This window comes from Pempheris klunzingeri, chromosome 5, assembly GCF_042242105.1.
Source record: "Pempheris klunzingeri isolate RE-2024b chromosome 5, fPemKlu1.hap1, whole genome shotgun sequence".
NCBI classification, from domain to species: Eukaryota; Metazoa; Chordata; class Actinopteri; order Acropomatiformes; family Pempheridae; genus Pempheris; species Pempheris klunzingeri.
The window spans coordinates 3511227-3532824 of NC_092016.1; the positions used below are offsets into that span (position 1 = coordinate 3511227).

A 21598-nucleotide genomic window follows, 5' to 3' on the forward strand; every position below is an offset into this window, starting at 1 on the left:
AAATCTGAACTCTGAAAATCAACTTTGCGTTGTTGCTGCAATGCAGTAACACCAAATACATTCAACAACTTCCTGCTACTACATTTTAACAAGGAATTAAAACACTGTGCTACCTGAGGAGCATCAGTGGAAAATATTAATCACAATCTGCCAACTTGTCTGTGATTCCCAAGCGTCCCGACTTCCTCTACAGACATCTGTATCTAAACTGTCCCAGTAAGCATGATTAGAATGATTTTCAGATCAAAAGATGACAAGATATCTCGGTTCAAACTCGGCAAAATTAGGTCAGAAAGTGACACGTAAATGTGCAGTTATATTTAACTAAAGTGTCTGAAAACACTTTCACTTTCCAACCAAACTCAGCTCAGTTATAACCTAAATGTCGAGACATGTTTTGACCTGAAAATCACCAAATCCATGCTTAGTTGATCTTCACCGCTCCCTAACCCTACTCTGTCCTTCCTTCCTCCCCTCCCCCACTCCTCCTTCCAGAAACCTGTACTAATTGCTGTTAGGTTTATGAGCATAACCCGCACTGCCACCCCGGTATGTATGCCCCTGCCACTCCATGTGCCCGCCCGCCCGCCACCGGTGCTGTCCTGTCCTGTCCGTCAGTCTATCTGATCCGTGCACTCATGCCGTCCTCGTCACGTCTGTCTGTAAACATGTTCTTCTCTAGCTGTCTGACCTTCTGTATGTGTCACTCTTACTGTTTTATCACAGCTGAGTGTTATGGAGTAATTCATTAGGGGCTCATGTTTGTTAATATTGTTGCAGAGTGATGTTGTTATATTCAGGTAACGTAAGCAGGCACATTATAGAGTTAGTTTGAAATTAACATGAATATAATATTACTGGTTATCATATTGTTACTGTTCTGTGTTTCTATGTGACGTCTGCTTTGGCTAAAGTCCGTCGGCTGTACGCAGACTTTCTCAGAGGAACGTGCTGAACAAGAAACCAATCAATCAATTATTTATTTATTCAGATAAAAGCTGCTTTAGGTTTCACATTAAATCAGGTGCTGCACAGAGGACTGAGACGGCCGTTAATTAATGTCTCAGGACTTGAGACGGACTCGTCACAGTTTTACTCGTGAGCCGACAGCTGTGTGAGCAGCAGCTAACACTGGCTGAGGTTTGAGGCATCTAGTGAGTAAAGTTAATTCTTAGGAAGACATTTGGACTCTAAAACCAGCAGTTCAACTAATCTATGAAGTTGCTGCTGACTATGCACCCACGTCTAATTCTCTACAGGGAGGCTCATTTTGCTGCTCTGTTGTTTTGTGTAAAGCTACTTGTCAGAAGAATCCTGCTGCTTTGCTTTGCATTGTGTCGGCCAAGCCTGCGTGGAAAGCAAACCACTGATTTGGTTATTGGTCATTATTTCTTGTCACTGACTATAATCAGGCAGGTCCAGTGTAACTACTGCTGTCCCTGTAGGTCTGTCTGTGGTTGATGTGTGTGTTTGCTGAGCGCTTGTAGAGTCTGACTGTAGCAGCACTGACCGCTCTTTGCTTTCTGTCTCTGCTCCACAACCTGTTAACATGCAGCCTAATACAGCTAAACTTAAGGTAATGCCTACCTGTGTGTGTGTGTGTAGCTGAGGATGTGTGTGTGTGTGTGTTGTGATAATCAGCAGACCTCATAGTTTCTTAGCAGTGGTCTTGTGAACTGTGGTCAGTACATCCTCTGTACGGCTTCTCTGTGCACCATCACCGTCACTGTCAGCACCAACCTGGTTGTTCTCATCGGTCGGTCTCCTCTAGCTCACTCTCTCTCGCTCTGTCATCTTGTGTGTGAACTTGCAGAGCAAAGGTCGTGTTAGGCAAAGCGGCACCCACACGCCCTCGCCTCCCCTCAGCCCCAGGGTGCCACCTGTGGTGGATGGAGAGAGTGCAGTAGGAGGAGGAGGAGGTGGAGGAGGAGGAGGAGGAGGAGGTGGAGGAGGTGGAGGAGGAGAGGATGCAGCAGAGGCCGGGCTGAATGAGCAGCAGCAGCTGGCGATGCAGCAGGAGGAGCGAATCCTCACCGAGCAGATTGAAAGTCTGCAGAAAGAGAAGTACGACGTTTAATGTTCACACATGATACCAGAGCACTGGGAGACACACTGTAAGAAGCATCTACGATAAATCCACACAAAAACAGCGTTTCATGTTGTAACTGTCGGCCTAAACATCCAGTTTGGAACTAAAACCTTAGAACGAGCAGTCAGACTAGAAAATAAGTCCAGCATCACTTTATTTCAGTGATTTTAGGGAAGGATGGAAGGATCATGGCCACACAGTTGTGCTGTGCTTCTTACTGTATGTCATTATGATCAGGGACAGATAAACACAATACATGTCTGACCTTTGTGCATCTTTGAATAATAACTTAGGTCCAATATACACCTATACACCGGACCAGTACGTCCAGTATAAATGCTTGTTTTTGCCGCTGATGGGCTTAATTTGTTATTCAAAGTGTCCGAGGTGAAGGGAGAGAAACATAACGACTGTTTCTGGTTAAACAGAAAGTATCTCACAGGTCTGTCTCTGTAGGGATCCCTCTGAATAACAATCTGAGCCTGCTGGTGGCAAAAAGTAGCACTTTTATTGGAGGTGCATTGATCTGACATGTAGCAAATGAACTGACTGTCATCTCAAACCAAAAATATGTTGAAAAAAATGCTTTACTTTATCCTTTAAGGTCAGTCTACAGTGTTCAGTCTAAGCTGGATCCAGCGGGAAAACGCCTAAATAGATGAAATGACTTTGATGAAGCAAACCTGACCAGACTTGTAACCACTAGCGTGTGTGTGCGTGTCTGCAGGGAGGAGCTGACGTATGAGATGTTGATTTTGGAGCCGCGGACGTCCGATGACGAGACTCCTGAATCCGAAGCCTCCATCGGCACGGCTGACAGCTCCGAGAACATCACCATGGAGACGGAGGGGGCCACCTCGGACCCCTCTGGTACGTGTGTGTACTTTTTACTTGAGTACTTTTAGTAACACAAAGTTCATATCACAGTATGTTACTGTAAAGAAATGAAGCCGTGCTGTTAGTGAAGTTAAGTAAGGCTAAAGTGTGTCAGTCACATGATGTTGACTCCTCGTGCACACAGTCTGGTCACATGACAGTCGGTGCACTTCAGGGTGAGTCTCGGTCTGGTTTTGCGGTTGGCGCTAACACAGCTGAAGCTGTTGATAACTGGTTCTTCCTGTTGCTTTAATAGGACAATATGTTTGCTGTCAGTATCACTTTACCCGACGCTACGAAGAACCTGTAAGCAGGGGTGGAGTAAAAGTAGTACAGTCAGGAAAATGAACTTCAAATATTAAAGCAAAAGTGCTAAAATGACCCCTGTGACTGATACTATTACATATTATGTCATTAGATTATTATTCCTCGTGCTTTAGGGCAAAAGCAGGATTTTACTGTTGGTTGAGGGGAAGTTTTGAACCGCGGCTAATAATTATTTTCATTCTGGGTTCATCTGCTGATTGTTTTCTCCATTAATCTGCTGCTCATTTGGTTTGTAACATTATAAAAACAGATGATTTACAGTTGAATGAAAATTGTCTCACATTTGAGAAGATGGAACCATCAAATGTTTCTACATGAAAAATGATTTCAAAGCAGTTGGCAATTCATTTTCCCGTCAGTGAACCAACTGATTGATCAGCTCCTGTGTGTACTGTCGGGTTTAATTTAGCCCGAAAGATCATATTTAATAAATTCTCCTCGTGTTTCCCCCTGAAATGTAGCAGAGTAGAAACAGAAAGGAAACGAAGAGACTCAAGTAAAGAACAAATGAGCTCAAGTGCAGAACCTGAGTAAATGTTTAATGAGGTCTTTAATGAAGAACGTTCCAATGGGATGAATGTGTTATTAATCAATAACATTGCTGTATGTCATGTGTGTGTAACTCTGCTCTCTCTCTCTGCAGAACGAGGCACTTATCGCTCCAGAAAGTCGGAGGCGAAGGGCCGACGGGCTCTGCGCCGTCAGCCCGACTCCCAGGACTCGGCGGACTCCATCTCCACCGTCTCCTCCTCCTACCACCCGTCCTCCTCTCTCTCCTCCAACGCCTCCGGCTCCCCCTCCCCTCACTACCGGTTCCGCTCCTCCTCCTCCGGGCCCCTGCTCACCTCCTGTGGTTTGGGGGCCCCGTTGGCCGAGTCGGACGGGGGCCACAGTGCGGGCAAGACGCGCCACAGGCTCAGGCTGAGCCGCAGCTCCCCACGCGAGCCCTCGGGGGGCCACCGGAGGGAGACGGACTTCGGCTCGGGGCCACAGCAGCTGGTTCTGTACGGCAGCAACGAGTTCATGGTGTGAAGCTGAGGAGGGAGGGAACGCCAGCCGCCGCCGCCTGTTCGAGTGCAGGAGACTGTGCTAGAAGGGGGGAGGGAGGGAGTCTGGGGTTGAATGAGGCTGGTCACGGGGCGAGGCTCGTGAACAGTGTCTCCTGCTGCCCCTCCTCGGTGCCCACCCCCCTCCTCCCCTGGTCCGGTCAAAGCAGAAAGCTGAGGGAGAGGAAATGTGACACGGAGGGACAAAATGACAAGAAGGCCACAGAGAGAGGACTGATGAGGAAAGTCGTGGTCGGCCATGTTTGCCGCTCTGAGTGGTCGGACCCCTGCTGGAGCCCCGGGGGTCGGCGAGAGGGACGGAGGGGACGGGTGGAGAGACGCAGAGGAAACCCACACCTGCAAAGCCAAATCTTAGAGTGCCCCGTCTTTATTTTTTAGCATGTGGGCAGGTGGTTGAAGCCACCCAGAAGAAATGTAGCCATACTGACTGAACTGGCGGACATTTTGTCTGTAACCAGCGCAAAGCTAAGTCTGCTTTTCACGTTTACACAGGACACACCAGCCAAGAGGCTGCACGCTACTCCATCACACTTTTCCTACGTCAGTTTCAAGAGACTTTACAGAAATATGTTACAGCTGTATGTTACATTATTATTATTATTATTATTATTATTATTATTATTCTGTTACAGAGGAAAACAGTGTACATAGAAAGAAAGTCCAGTGCTGCTCCTGGGTCGTTCTCTGTTCACAAAGTGAAGTGTCTGGAATTCTGGTTCCACTTTTGTTTCTGCTCAGTTTACCGTCATTGGGTTTTTCTCTTTTCCTCTTTCACAAAGAGCAGAGCCAGTCTAGGGTGTCCTCGTGTCGCACTCTCGAGAAAACGATTGAAGGAGAAGCTGTGGACCTGCGCTCACAGTGCTTCACGTCTGCCGTCACGTTGACCTGGACCTGACGTGTCAAAGTGTCAATCAGCCATAAGTGTTTTGTGTCTGCCTTTTCCCCGCGAGCTCTTTGTTTTTCCGTTTTATTCAGAAACATCAGTGTTACTACGTCAGGACTTGAATTTTTTTATATATATATATAAATATATATATAAATATATATTATTGCTGTATTATAGGTGTTGTTATTGATATCAAAGATGTCATGTTTTTGTTGTCAATATTGTTTCATGGTTTATTTTTGTTCCGATGAAAGCCATTTTTTTTTTCTTTCCTGTCTGAATGTGTGTGAATGAATGAATGAATGAATGAATGACTGAATGACTAATTCCTGCCACTGTATCAGCTCCCACTTTGTGCATGTGTAGTCCTCTTCTACACTCACACACACACACACACACACACACACACTAGTGTTTCCTCCCAGAAAAATGTTCTTCGTGTAAAGGTGAAAGTCTCTGCAACCATCAAGTGACACTAAAACCAACTCAGACTAACAAAACGTTTCATTGCACCTGTGGGGAAACTCTTGCACTCATCCACACACCGTCCACGATGTCCTCTGAGCCATCCACAATACTTCTTCTTCTTCTTCTCCTTCTCCTGTTTTACCACAATAGCAGCTCTTCCATCTTCTTCTCTCCCGGCTCTGGCTGTGAAAAGTAGCATTTAATCTTTAATCAGACAAAAATACGTAGCAACTAACTCAGACCGTCCACGTATTCCTGCGTATTCTTACTCTCTTCCTGTCTCTGTCCGTACGGTATCGTAACACTCAGTGTAATATTCATTTTTATGGGCCTTCTCAGTAGCTTAACAGCAAAGATGTCTCCGTACTTTAGCTGCAATATCCCTCCTTTGCTCGCTGCGTCTGTGATCAGATACTTTTGGGCGACTTTTGCTCCGATCCCGCCAACGCAACCAGTGATGGAGAACTTTTCCTTAAAAAGCTGGAAGTCCCAGTTAAGACTGTGCTGATCTCAGTTTTAATGCAGGTGTGGGGGCTTGCAGTGTGCTGGTTTTTTTTGTTTGTTTTTTTTATAACATACAACTGTAGACCTGTTTAGGAAAGAAAAAAAAAAAGAAAAAAGAAGAAGTGTTTCAGAGGTGAGCTGAAAAAACAAATCTGATTCCAGGTCAAATATCTTTAAGCTGATATTTGAAGGGTGTTTGTACGTGCCCAAGCTGTCCATAAGGCATTCTGCAAAAACATAAAAACAAAAAAAAAAGAATTAAAAAAAGTGAATGTACCTGTCACTGGAAGGCATGCTCTGCTTTCTCTGGTTGTTTCTGTTCCTCTTTTATACACAGTGTATGTACTATTTATGATCATGCTTTTGGGGTGTACATTGGTTTAAAAGAATCTGTTATAAAAGGTGTTATAAAAGGATATATTATCCTGTGTACGGTTCATTATCTACTATTAATCATGGCAACATTTTAACAGGCCACACTCGGCCTGTCATGTTTGTGCTTCGGAGAAAAAAAAACAAAAGAAAAAGAAGAAAAAAAAAGTGTCTCTTTGTCTGCACCACTCTGGACACGGTTATGTATAAGGTGCAATTTGTGTTATATTTCTTTTTTTTAACGATACCAACATGTCTATGGTTGTAAGAAGAAAAAAAAAAAAAGACTTTATGGGGGAAATTCATCTGCTTATTAAAAAAGCAAAACTGCAGCCAAACATAATGAGTTGAGTAATATTTTGTGCTTTGAAAGGACGTCATTGTCATTCAGCTTCACAGATTTGTGCTTTTTCACTGTTTTTTTTTATGCAAAGTTGCTTCATTTCTGTGCATGTTAGCAACAGCTCGTCGGTGGAACAGCATGAAAACACTGTTCAGCAGCGTGTGCGTTAGGTAGCTAGGTTTGTTTCATGAAAGAGATTTACTGCGTGCAAAAGCTCGTAGTTGTTCGATTGAATTAATCTATTAGCAGCAGAAACACTCAGATCTTTTACTTAAGGAAACATAGTAAAACCACATTGTAGAAATACTTTGTTACAAGTTAAAAATCCTGCATTCAACTTACTTTGAATTAAGTATCTTACACCAAAATATGCTTAAGGCCCAGTTTTAGAGTTCAGTCACCCAACTGCTGCTTCCTAGTTTAAAGCTTCTTTCATTGCACATCTTATCACAGCTGATGGCTCATTACCCAACATCATTGTTTTCTATCAGTCCAGTCCGAAGGCTCCACCTGTCAGCAGGTACGCTTCAGGTGGAGTCTGTGTGTGATAACCAGGCCAAGAGTGTGTTTCAGTTTCTATTCTCTTGTATAAGCACCAGACGGCTGCCTCTCTAAGCTCCTGAGGGTTCATCACTTAGTATCACTCAGCTGTAATTACCAGTGACGATAATAAACTGTGTTTATGTCGCACTCTTCTTAACAACATCATGAAATATATATTGGATTATGATTAGTGATGTCTTCATGTGTACTTCAGCTTAATCTATACTAATATTTCATGATTTATTAGTTGGTTGTGTTTTGTTTTAAAGGTACTATGTTGAATCCTTAATGACACAGTCAGCATCCTCTTGCTAGCACTTCCTCTCATCTTGGACATCAGCTAACGTGACCAACAAGAGACTGAGCGACTTATCACACGACTTTGTACTACAGCGATCAATAATTTGATGTAGAATATTGTTTTTTTTATTGATTTAGAAATGAATTTCTTGCCTGCATCCATACCAATAGTCTGCTATGTAGAGATAACAGATCAGAGAATGCTGTGATTCACCAGAATCGATCGATCAATCGAATTGATTAGAATCAATCGACAGTTCAACAAAGCCCTGTTACAACTTAAGGGACCGTGTACAGCTTCGCGCTAAAGAGATCAATAATTCGATACAGAACACTGACCTTAAAACTTAATCGAATAATAAATAATAAAATAAATTTCAGAATGGTGTCCATAGCAACGGTAAAATGATCGATCAATCAGAATCGAGTATTCGACAAAGCCGTGTAATAAACAGCATTGAACACGTGTTACACACTGTACCTTTAATCATTTCAATCATGTGTGTATCTGATTTATTTATTTATTTATTCAACAAATAATTCATAATCATTGAAATTGTGTGTATAGATAGATATAGATAGGTAGAAATACTTTATTGATCCCCGGAGGGGAAATTCTGGTGTTACAATAGTAAAGAAGTAAAAGTGACCACCACCATGAATACAAACATCTATCTATCTATCTATCTATCTATCTATCTATCTATCTATCTATCTATCTATCTATCTATCTATCTATCTATCTATCTATCTATCTATCTATCTATCTATCTATCTATCTATCTATCTATCTATCTATCTAAATTGTACATATTCATATTGTTTAATTTTATTTTGGGATGTGTGGATCAGATTTTGTATTTATTGACCTATTTATTAACTAGTTTTCATTTTTCATTTAAAAAAAAAAAAACCCACAAAACCCTTAAGTTTCATTTTCATCACTTGTCCACGCGTCAGTGACCAAAACACGAGCTTTACTTTACTTCCTGTCATCCAGCGGCTCCCAGCTGACACCAAACGGAACAGCGGGGAAGATTCCACCTTCACAGGGACCAGCCTGCTTTGTCTCTCTGCTGTCCGTCCGTCCGTCCGTCCGTCCTCAGGGAGGTGACTCACCCAGAGGAGCGACATCAGCCCAGTTTCCCTTCTGATGAAGTGAAAGCGGAGTGCGGCTGAAGTGTGAGCGGCAGCACCGGTTCACCTGCTGCTGCCTCTGCTGAGGATCATTATCACAGCTGCCTTCACATCTGTCACACTGCTCAGCTGACACAGGAGCCCTCCACGGTCAGTCCGCGCTCTCTGCTCTCTCTCTGCTCTCATAGTACTGCTAGTTATTATTTTAATGTACTTTCAGACTCACGTGGTTTCTCTGTTAATCCTGCAGATGTCTGATGATAAAACCATCGTTTTCTTTGACCTGGAGACCACTGGATTAGGTAACATTACCTTTATCAATACTTTGGTATCATTAACTTTATCAACACTGAGGTAACATTACCTTTATCAATACTTTAGTATCATTACCTTTATCAACACTTTAGTATCATTCACTTTATCAATACTTTAGTAACATTACCTTTATCAATACTGAGGTAACATTACCTTTATCAATACTTTGGTATCATTAACTTTATCAACACTGAGGTAACATTACCTTTATCAATACTTTAGTATCATTAACTTTATCAATATTTATGTAACATTACCTTTATCAATACTTATGTAACATTAACTTTATCAATACTTAGGTAACATTAACTTTATCAATACTTATGTAACATTAACTTTATCAATACTTAGGTAACATTACCTTTATCAATACTTATGTAACATTAACTTTATCAATACTTAGGTAACATTACCTTTATCAATACTTATATAACATTAACTTTATCAATACTGAGGTAACATTAACTTTATCAATACTGAGGTAACATTAACTTTATCAATACTGAGGTAACATTAACTTTATCAATACTTATGTAACATTAATCTTACCTGTGTTAATCAATACTGAGGTGTCATTAAATTTATCAATACTTAGGTATCATTAACTTTATCAGTACTGAGGTAAAAATAACTTTACCTGTGTTAATCAATACTTAAGTGATATTAACTTTATCAATACTGAGGTAACATTAATCTTACCTGTGTTAATCAATACTTAAGTTGTATTAACTTTATCAATACTTATGTATCATTAACTTTATCAATACTGAGGTAACATTAACTTTATCAATACTTATGTATCATTAACTTTATCAATACTTATGTAACATTAACTTTACCTGTGTCAATCACTACTTATCAATACCAGCCATCACTGCGGTCAAACATGACCTGTTATTGATCTGATATTGGTATTACTGGTGCAACAAGCTTCTTTTTTTTTATATTTATATTTATATTATATTTTAAATGGTTTTTCTTCCAGAGCTCTCAGCCGCCTCCTGGTGCTTCTGTCACCAAAACTGTTTCCGCTTCGTGATTTAAACGATAAAATGATCTTTATTTTAATCCTCTGGTGGATAAAAGAGTAAAAATACAGTCTAATGATACTGAAGTTAAATATAGTGGAGTAAAAAGTACAATATGATCATTATTACGTATTAAATGGAAAAAGAAGGTTTCACTTTCCGTCCTAATCACTTTCTAATGTGTCATAATAAGCTTTAGACAGCTGGAGTATCACTCGACTGTAATCAATGATGATATTGATTAACTTTAACTTTTCTTAACAACATTACAAAGTGTTTTAACAAAATAAAATAAAATGAGAATAAAACCAAAGGACAAAGGAAGTAAAAACTAATTAAAAGACAAATAAGAAGAGTGTGAATTCATTTCCTGACTAATGGATTAACTGAGAGAACGAGGTGGCAGATTAATTGATCATGAGATAATATTTATATTTAGAGTTCCTGGTTGTCAGAACTACTGTCTGATCTGTGAAGCAGCAGAACCGGATTTCAGCGTGACTTTAAAGTTTCCTGATTCTGTGGTTTAGTGTTCGTGTGAGCATGTTCAGTTGAAATGACTCAGTGGTTGCACTCATTTCCTCTCCAGCATGTCACCACAGAAAAACTCTTTCAGGTGTAAACGCCGCCTTCCCGGAAACTAAACGCCTGTCGGCTGATGTGTGACGGGTGTGAACAAACCACAGCACCGAGCAGCCGATCAGGGCTTTTAAAACTGTGAACAAGCTGCAGCCACAACAAAACGCCAGGTGTTATCAAAAAGGAAATATCAGTCAATCATTTACTTACATAACTAGTTTATTTTGTTTGAATATCATGAAATTCAGCTTCTGTTCCTCAGAATGCTGCTTGTGTTTGTAGGCGACTTAATATTGACTGTAAATAAGAAATAAAGAATCTAAATTCAATTTAAATTAAAGTCATCTTAACTGTAAATAAAAAATCTAAATTCAATTAAAATTAAATTCATCTTAACTGTAAATAAAAAATAAAAAATCTAAATTAAATTTAAATTAAATTCATCTTAACTGTAAATAAAAATAAAAAAATCTAAATTAAATTAAAATTAAATTCATCTTAACTGTAAATAAAAAAATCTAAATTAAATTAATCTTAACTGTAAATAAAAAATAAAAAATATAAATTAAATTCATCTTAACTGTAAATAAAAAATAAAAAATCTTAATTAAATTAAAATTAAATTCATCTTAACTGTAAATAAAAAATCTAAATTAAATTTGAATTAAATTAATCTTAACTGTACAAAGTATTTTATATACAAATATTATGTACAAAATACAAGAAGGCATACTTAAGATAAAGATAAATATATAAAAACCTCATATAACATCCTCAGTGTTAGGAACAGTTAGGTTCTGCTCTAAAATGAATGTGCTGATTATTTTATTGATTCATTGATTAATGTTGGTCTTTATAACATGACAGTGAAAGATGTCGATCACAGCGAGCCAAAGCCGACTGCATCACATGTCTTGGTTTATCTGACAAATAGTCAAAAAAAACCCCAAAATATTCAAATTATTATGGAGCAAAACTAAGAAAAGCAGAAGATTTTAACATCTGAGGACCTGAAACAATCAGTTTCCCCTGAACTGATCTTCTGTTTGTTGTCTTATTATGAAATGTTTGGTTCTTCTTTGGATCTTCTGTCAGTTCTGTTTACTAGATAAAAGCAAAGAGAACCAAAGAAACAGAATTAAAGGAATGAAAAGATGAAAAGTTTTGCTCTTTTGATCCAGAAAAGAAAAGATAAAATCTCCAAACCAAACATTTCAGACCTCAGATGTTGTATTCCACCTAATCGATGTGGATGTTCTTCCTCTCTCATCCTCCTCTTCTCCACGATCAGACACCGCAGTGTGTGACATCATCCAGCTGGGGGCCGTCTGTGGGGAGAGGGTGTTTAACGTCTACACCCTCCCCCGCCGCACCCTCACCGAGAGCGCCAGAAACGTCACCGGCTTCACCGTCTCCGACGGCACCCTGTTCCTCCGCGGGGTTCCCGTGGACACCGTCCCCCTGGTTGATGCTCTCACCTCCTTCATCACCTTCCTTCGCTCCTTCCGCCGTCCGGTGGTGCTGGCGGCCCACAATGCAAGGCGGTTTGATGCGCCGGTGATCACCAGGGTGCTGCGACAGCTGTCCCTCTGGCAGCAGTTCCAGCAGGTGGTGTACGGGTTCCTGGATACCTTCCTGCTGAGCAAGAGTCTCTTCAACCTGTCCAGTTATTCTCAGGAGCACATGGTCCGCCACTTCCTGCGGAAGAGCTACAACGCCCACGACGCGGTGGAGGACGCCAGGATGCTGCAGGAGCTGTACAACAAGTGGAGCCCCGACAGACGGACGTCCGACAGGTGCACCTTCAGAGCGCTTTAGGAAGCTGCAGGAACAGTTTTGTCCTCATCGTGTTCACTCAGGTGGTCGGACACACTGATGGTTTTTACATTCACTAAAAAAATTAAATTGGTACATTAAATTATTTGTGATTGCAGACGCACAGATATGTAACCATCATTATGCACAACCATTGATATCGTTTACTTTGAGGTTGTCAGCTGATGTCATGTAAAGTGTCTCTTGAGTCTCTCCAGCAAACTGACGCACAGTTTTTTCCCACAAGAGCCATTAAACTTTCATTTAATTCTTCCAAACAACACCGTTTTATTTTTAAATTCCTCATGCAAGAAGAGATTTCTTCACAGATCAAGACCTGCAGACTTTTTCATCATTCTACCTCCATGTGTAATAACCCACAGCTGATCTTCCAGTCTTTTCCCCAGAAGTTCGTCCTCGCCGTGAAGACTGTGCACATTTTAAGATGTTTGAAGCTGATTTGAATAACAGATGTTTTGACATGAAGATCTGTCTCTCTGTCAAATATTTCCAAAGCACTTTTTTAGGAGGAGTTTGTCCAGTAAAGTGAAAATCATAAAAGGTTAAAAGTTTTAACGAATATTTTTCTTATTATAACTGCAGAGTGAATAATCAGACAGAGCAGATTAATACCTGATCAAATCAAAAGACATGAAAAGTGTGTCTAAAACCAAATTGCATATAAAAAATGACCAAAAAGAGTCCTTATTAAGAACAGTTACAGTTTTCTTCAGCTGTTTAACCAAACCTGCTCCTCACTCTCTTTCTCCCTGAACGTGAACATATTCAACTTTGAGTCTTCATCAAGTTATTGGTGTTTTATTTAGGTTTGACGAGGCAAATTTATTTGCATAGCACCTTTCAGACACAAGGCAATTCAAAGTGCTTTAAAACACAATAAAAACAAGACACAGAGACGTTAAATTGCATGTAAAAGAGGTCTTTATCCTGCATATTGTACGTGTTTCATAATCAGTAAAGGAAGTAAAAGAAAAATAATGTCTTCATAACAAAATAACTTTGATTAATTCTTAATTCATCTCTTAATAATTCTCACAAAATATCATTAGAATTGATTTTGAAACTTTTCTTTTTCATTTATGTTTTATTTGTTTGCATTTAGTGATGTTGCCATCCCCACAAATAATAATAATAATAATAATAATAATAATAATAATAATATTATTATTAATGTATCCTGCTGCTGCAACAGGGATCAATGTAATTTGTATATCACCTTTCAGACACACAGAAGTAACCCATAGTGCTCAATATAAGGGTAATTAAGTGCATTCAAACACCAGTTAAAAGCAAAGCGAAGAGAAAAATAATGAAAATGAATGAAAATATCATAGAATAAAAGACAATAAATAAAATTTTCCCCAAATTTATAAAGGTTATAAAGGTTTTAATGATGAACTAGTGACAGATCCACTTCAGGCCACACTGTTTGCTGATGAAATAGCTTTTCTACATGAAACTTAAAACAACTGATGCTTTAAAGCTACTTTAATCACATCAGTAAACAGCCTGGAGAAGATTCGCCATAACCAACAAAGACTATCATGTTTCTGAGGAGTAAGGAACTCGACCTATTGTGCTAAAATGCTGTTATATTATTTCTAATCTCCTCTAGAGCCACACGAGACTTTATACAACTGTTCTCACAGGACTTAATATGAAGATTACACCGATCTTCATGTGCAAATTAACAAAACACTCACACTGTACACACTGTGACACACAGACAGGATCTGTCCAGTAATATAACATGTACCTAACAGAGCAAAGCCACATCACATGGTACAGTACTAAGCACCAGGCTTTAGTTAAAACAGTGAATTGGCCCAATGCACTGCAGGGAATAAAAACACTGGAGCTAAAGTGGACAAAAGGCTAGTCAAGGCCGGCGGTGAGGGAGGGGAGAGAAGAAACGTAGAGGTTCTGTAACTCACTGTAGCAATCAATTGAAATCTCACCGCCATCGGACCAACCGAGAAAGCCAGAGCCGCGGTCGTGTATTTATAATTTAATCTTTACATCTGTGTCTAACTTACGGTGTCATAGTTTATGGTATGACTTCTCGCAGACAAATATGGATTTATTACACATGTTTGAACATTAGTCATAGTAATATAACACATATAGTGTAGTTTATAGGCACTAATCTGTCAGATTTAAAGCGCATCCTGGGCTGCGGAGCATGCTGGGTAAATACATCACGTGGGAGGAGTTAAACAAAGTGAATCTACAAATGAGCAGCAAGTGTTGGTGTTTATATCAACTTTAAGGAGTGTATTGTAATCCAAACTATGTCCTGACTGCAAATAATATGATGACCAGGATCTAGTCCGCGATATGAAAGCTATTTTGATATCAAAGATGATATGAGCGTCGAGAGAAAAATCCGTCTGCATACAAAGATCTCACCCTAAGCAAACAAAACACACCAGTCGTTACGTTACAACGGCTAATCAGTATAAACCATATACTGTATATAAAAACATCTTTTATACAGACAATTTTTTAGACTGTAAGTTGATTGTGACTTTGTCCAGTACGCTGGACGCCTCTTCGTTTTTTATCAAAGATGATATAGGTGAGAGAGACACTCCACTAAGAGTCACTTCCTGTAACGTCATCACAGATTATGGCAGATTCGTTCGGCCCATAGTCACCAAAATAAATATTGGATCAATTTTCATAAGGCACACGTCTTCTGAACTTTCCGAATTAAAATTGCATTTTTGATACAAACAGACCAGGAGAAAATTAACTTTATTCGAGACTTGCCCCTGTCTCGCGAGATCTTACAGATCAGGTTCCGGTTGAAAGCTATAGAAGTATAGCAACATTCGCTAACTATAAATAGTACTATTATGCGTTTTAACACCAACCAAAGACGAACACATGTCTTCAGTGGACTTTTACGCTATTTCTAATGGAAATGCTTCACTTAACCACCGCTCCATCAGGTTATTTTATCAAACCGGTGTAGCTGAAAGCTAGTTAGCATGTAAGCTAACAACCAGAACAGGCTTAACTTTCCACAGACAGTCACTGTAATGTGGATATATACATATATTCTGCTCAGTACTCTATTTCAAGGCTTGGCTCCAACTCATTTCTATTGCTTTGCTCTTTAAATTTATCTTCAAGGAGGCTTTTGTTTAGAAAGTTTTTATCTACTTCCGGGGTGCCTGTAGTTATTTCACCTCACTGTCACAACAACAGAAAACAACTTGTTGGACCGTCGTCGGGATGCAAACATCAGAGGAGTCCGGACAGCCGCTGGTTTTCTTTGACTTGGAGACAACAGGACTCGGTAGGACTCTCTGTTATGTGACTTCTGACAGATTAAACCAGCAAAATAACTATTAGTGTAGTGTCAGTAGAAGCTGAATGAGTGAACAGACTGAACACAAACCACTGATTGAGAGAAATGTCTTTTCAAACTTGTTTAATAATTTGCCCAGTAGCAGGTAAATATGGCTTTTTTTTAGTCCCCAGAGTCCAAATGTATATTTTTTAAACCACTCATTGTCATTTTAAAGTGTCATGAAAGAGAAGAAAGCAGCAAAAAGCTGAAACCACACAGTTTATATCACTTTTCTTCATGATAAAGTGACTAAAGGGCATTAAGGGCAATAGACTATGCAGTCAAATTAGATTTTTTTAAAATGATTTTGCTTCGGTGTGATAAAATAACTTGATTTGTGAGGTATTTCATTTGCCAAATTAGCCAAAATCAGACATTTTTCAGGGTATTTTATCCATTAACAGTTTCTCAATTGATTATCCAGATAATTTCCTATATCATCATGATATAGAATAAGTAATAGCATGATTTTACACTCCTATCCCATGTCTCATGTCTGGCATTTGCTTGATAAAGTAACTTAAAAGATTCATTAATTAACAACTTTGTTATTAAAGGCGATATATAGCCATAAAACAGTGTTTTTACCACACTGTTACATTTAGATTAGAGTTTCTTTTATCATTTTGCTTTAATGTGATAAAATAACTTGATTTGTGTGGTATTTTATTAGCTGAATTAGGCAAAAACACATTTTTGTCAAAGTATTTTATCCAGTAACATTTTCCAGATCATTACCTATATCGTCATGATGTAGTTTAAGTTACAGCCTGATTTTACACACATGTCCCATTCCTAATTGTTAATTTGTGCCTTGTGAAGTTTTCTCCCGTGACGCCCAGTGTTCCTGTGACATGATGCTGTTTTATCCACATGTTTTGTGTCTCCAGGTCAGAGTTGTGAGATCGTCCAGCTGGCTGCGGTGAGTGGAGGCCACTCGCTCAACCTCTACGTCGTCCCTCGGTGTCGAATGCAGAGAGGAGCAGCCAAAGTGACCGGCTTCAGGGTCCGCAGACAGAGACTGTACCTCCATCGACAGCTCGTGCCCACCAACTCCCTGCGTGAGGTCCTGGTCTCCTTCATAGCTTTCCTTCACATGCTCGGACGCCCACTTGTCATCGGCCACAACATTCGCCGCTTTGACTGCCCGGTGTTGGCTCGAGCTCTCGACGAGCTGGACCTCCGGGCAGAGTTTGAGTCATCGGTCTCCGGCTGTGTTGACACTCTGCCGCTGGCTCGGGAGATGCTGAAGGACCACGGCCTCCAGAGTTTTCGACAGGAGAACCTGGTCAGGGAGCTGCTGGGAGTGAACTACAAGGCCCATGATGCTTTAGAGGATGTGCGGGCATTGCAGGCACTGTATAGCGTGCTTCAGCCCACACCGGAGCTGATCTGTAGACACAAGTTTACTCTGGACACTATGGAAAACAAAGCTGCTGCTAAACCTAAAGGGCCCTGCAGGCTCCCGGAGCAGCGCCCCCTGTGGGAGCACTTCAGACAGACGGTGAAGGTCACAGAGAGCAAAGCAGAGGACCACGATGGAGAACTTCATGGATTATTGATGTAAAACTCTTCTGCTGCATCATCAGAGTGTCAGCCTCCATCAGCCTCTATGGGGAATTTTACATTGTGTGCACATATCAAACTCCCTGGAGATATCAGGGTTTCCTCCTGTGGCTGACTGACTGTGGAAAACATGAAGAAACTGACCGGAGAAACATCACTTCAGACGTCCTCTGCAGTGGAGCGAAAAGGAAGCTTCTGAGAGGTGAGGGAAGATTACAACACATGCACATCTGGAAGTCACACAGTAGGACTTGAGCCTGGTGCAGCACCAGGATCAGTGTGTGCCGGGTTTACACAAGCCTAATATGGGCCTTTGGTTCTTCTAGACCACCTTGATTGGCTTTGCCAGGGTGGAGTTTCAAACCTGTAAGCTTCAGCCTCTCTCTTTTGATTTTCCCTAAACCTGCACATGAATTCACCCCACAAGTACTCATCAGACTGGACACGTGAGGCAGCTGTGGTGAGACTTTCCTCTCACATTTGAGGAAATCTTAAGCTGGCTGTTGAGATCTGTGTGCTGTTTGCTGCCTCTTCACCATTTACTTCAACAACAAACACACACACACGGTCTTTATTTCTTAACAATAAGCAAAGATCCAGATGTCTGTTTATGTTTTAAAGGGTGAAAATGTAGGTAATAAATTAAATTTGCTTCATGTATATAGTTAAATTACTGAGAATATTTGATGTACTTTTGTTCTGATTTCACTTCAAGGCTTCGATGAGCTCAAAAAAATAGTTTTATTGCAAATAAGTAAATCTGCTAATAAATATATTGTATTTCTACAGCATGTGTGCCAAATGGTCTACTTCACTGCTCGATAAATACATGAATATTTCAAGTAGGACTGGGAGACGTGGCTGAAATCAGCATCACAATATTATTGAGAATGAATTGAATAATATTCAAATAGATTTTATATTATTGCAATAATCCTCTGATCAACTATATCAGGTAAAACTACATTTATTTGGGCTTGGAAATTTGATTATATTACAATTTAGTAAGATGGTACGATCATGCTGTTACACTGTACATACAAGTACAAGTCGACTCACCTTTTACCAAAATATGCAGCATTGTCTGATGTTAAAAGAGCTGCCTCAGGTTTGATAAGAGACATACGTCACAACATAAGGAGTTCAGTCAGTGTAGTAACAGAACAAGGCTTTATTAAACCAGTTTTACATACACATGTTCTCTGCAGTCCCAGGCTACAGCATCACCACATTCAAAGATGCTAAACCATGCCTTCACCAGAGAAATACTCCATGAAACGCTCTCACAGAAGTTAAATAAAACAATTAAGGTAAAACACGGTGGCCTTCACATTTGTGTGCATTTGAAGGACATGAGTTTAAAGTGAAAAAACAAATTAAACTGATTTCTGTGCAAAGTCCTGGACGAATATTCAAACTAAAAGGCGATCAGTAACAAAGGTCATCAGGTAATGTTAGAAACTGATACTTCTACAAGAGTACGTCACTAACGTAAAACATTTAGAAACGATGGCAAACAGTAGGTTGTTTGTTGACAAAAATAAATGGACGCTCCGCAACTTCAGAGCCACAGAAGGATGAATTTGAGGTAATGATTCTTTAATGAAAAAGATGCTGTGAGTTTTAACTTTTAACACCCGTCCGTCTCTTGATATTCCTTCAATTTCACAACGACAAACATCTAAAAAGGTTTAGTGCGTTTAGTCTGTTTAAGGGGACGAGCAAAGAGATCAACCCACATCACTAACGTGGTCATGACGCAGGTAAATCATCACCGGGATTGGCTCAATTCACTGGAGTCATTCATTCAGGTCAAACTATTCAGAGAAATATTTACCCACTGGTAGGCTGGCAGGCTGAGAGGAGCATTCATTCTCAAATATTTGATTTAAGATTACCTATAAAAACTGTTACAACAAGTAAATCCACGTCATGATTGACTGAATTCAGACTGACCCTGGTTAGGTTGCACCATACTGAAATAATCCAGTTACAATATTGGACCCACGTGTTGGAAAGTGGTCGCTATAAAAGGTGTTACCGCGAAGAGAAAGCACACACACACGCCATGGTGTCATAACGCACAGGTGAACCCTTATAATACGGCGCAGTTTCAGGGATCAGTTCTCTCTGTGTGTAACGTGTCGATGAGTCAGTACAAACGACAAAACATGCAAAAGTCTGAAAAAATTTGACTTCAGTCACTCAGACGAATCTGTTCCTTTAATACTAGAAAATCGAATGCAGCATTTGGTTGTACATCTGTACAAGACGTGGATGTGTTAGCGGGCTTCGGTCAAATTCTGGTATGCAACGAGCAGCAGGGGCGGCGTTCTGCACACCTGACGTCCACGTAGTCGTGCTTAATGGGATGGAGAGTTAATGATCGTTCGCTACTTTGAGATGAAGTTTTCCAGACCGTAAACATGCGCTGGTTAAAAAACGGTAATACTTTCCAGGGTCGACTGTGGCTCGGACTATCGCGTCGGCCGAGCCAGAAGGCCCTCTCCAGTGTTACGGCTCTAAATTAAACATGCACAGGCATCTCAGCATTACACTATATACTCTCAACCGTTGATATACTACGATGGATTATTCCCAGAGGAGGATATTGACTTGCTCAGGCTAAGCTAAGATGATAAAAGGGGTAATTGCACCCTGGAGAAAGACAAACTGCTGGCTCATATAACAGACATGCTCAGTCCTCAACAGGGTCTTACTGTAGTTGTACAAAGCTGTGAGTGGCGGCGTGTACCGCCCCGGTGTAAACATATCCCCTACCCTGCTTCAGTGCTTTTAGAGTAAATCACTGTGTGTGTGTGTTGTTATCTCAGACCAGAGTAGAACGACTTACAGCTGGACGTGTATTAGGAATAAAAAGGAATTAGAAACTGCAAATGAACCTGATTTTTGCGGTCCATTTGGTAGCTTAGTTTGTTCAGTTGTCATGCAGAGTTAACTTTTTTTTTTATTTTATTTATTTTTTATTAGCTGTTCTATCATCATTATCAGCATTAAGTGTTTCCCTGTTGTCATGCAAGTAAGGTTTTGATTCCCTCTGACCACTTGAAGGAGTTAAAGCTCCAGAAGAGCAACTAAATGGACCGTATGACTTCAAGAATAAACGTTCATTCGCTTGATCTTCATCATCAGGAACCTGACAAAGACCAAACGATCTGAACAGTGTCATGTGCACCTTTTTTTTTTAATATTGGGCCCTCTTCACTGTTCTGGACATATTTTTTACTTTCTAACCCACCAGACATGTCTGCGTCGTGGTCCAGCTGCATCCTCAGCGCAGCTATAAATCCCACCGGGGAGCGTTTGCCTGGCTGATTAGTTGACGTGCTCAGATTTAGTTAACTTTCCCACGGTTTTCATGCTTCTAATTTTTTCTGGTTTAAAAAAAAAAAAAGATTGTAAAGTCTGCACGTGGGCTTTTATTTTGAAAACAGACCAGATTCAAATTTCCATTTGTTTGCCTGACCTGCTGTCATGGGTTGACGTGGCTGCGGCCACTCCTGGGACGCACCGCGGTGCTTCTGGTGGGTTTTACAGCGTTTTAAAACTAGAGTGGACGCGATCAGCTCCAGCAGCCGCGACGCAGCTGGAACGCGACGCAGACGCCGTTAGTCTGTGTCCTCTGCTCGGCACCTAGAAAGAATTTGGGATGTGCACAGTCTTGCAGAAGATGTAATTTCACCTCTACAGGTAAAAACAAAGATTAATCAAAAGTTAAAATCCAGCAGCAACTGATTACTGCAGGATTTTAAAGCTGATGAAGACTGCTGGAGGCGGCAGGTTCAGTTTGGGGTCGGGGGGGAGCAGCGGACACAGACGGGCATCAACACACTGTGTCTGAAAGCTCCTTCAACACACTACCTGTTCAAAAGTGCACAGCGACCACTGGGCTCAATCAAAGAACACAGGGCAGACCTACTGAGAGAGACCAGAGGAGAACAAACAGGTAGTACGAGCTTTCACCCACAGCCACAGACTCACGA

General features: G+C 40.5%; 3 protein-coding genes across 3 annotated transcripts in view; all 3 read left to right on the forward strand.

The window, feature by feature from the left end:
* The window catches only part of LOC139201893 (unconventional myosin-IXAb-like), a 129946-nt gene extending 125435 nt beyond the window's left edge, over positions 1-4511 (forward strand). Inside the window, exons 41-45 of the mRNA XM_070831330.1 lie at positions 496-549; positions 1556-1576; positions 1814-2064; positions 2817-2959; positions 3936-4511. Coding sequence (XP_070687431.1) covers positions 496-549; positions 1556-1576; positions 1814-2064; positions 2817-2959; positions 3936-4324 — 858 coding nt within the window. The 3' untranslated portion in view covers positions 4325-4511. The remainder of the gene's footprint in view (positions 1-495; positions 550-1555; positions 1577-1813; positions 2065-2816; positions 2960-3935) is intronic.
* A 4507-nt stretch (positions 4512-9018) lies between these two features.
* plex9.1 (PML-like exon 9.1) lies at positions 9019-12892 on the forward strand. The gene is made up of 3 exons (XM_070831383.1): positions 9019-9062; positions 9163-9214; positions 12126-12892. The coding sequence occupies exons 2-3, from the start codon at positions 9163-9165 to the stop codon at positions 12650-12652; spliced, it is 579 nt and encodes a 192-aa protein (XP_070687484.1). The 5' UTR covers positions 9019-9062; the 3' UTR covers positions 12653-12892.
* Positions 12893-15518: 2626 nt separating this feature from the next.
* Positions 15519-18303, forward strand: plex9.2 (PML-like exon 9.2). The gene is made up of 2 exons (XM_070831528.1): positions 15519-15974; positions 16919-18303. Exons 1-2 carry the CDS (start codon positions 15911-15913, stop codon positions 17593-17595), a joined length of 741 nt encoding a protein of 246 aa, XP_070687629.1. The 5' UTR covers positions 15519-15910; the 3' UTR covers positions 17596-18303.
* Positions 18304-21598: the final 3295 nt, after the last annotated feature.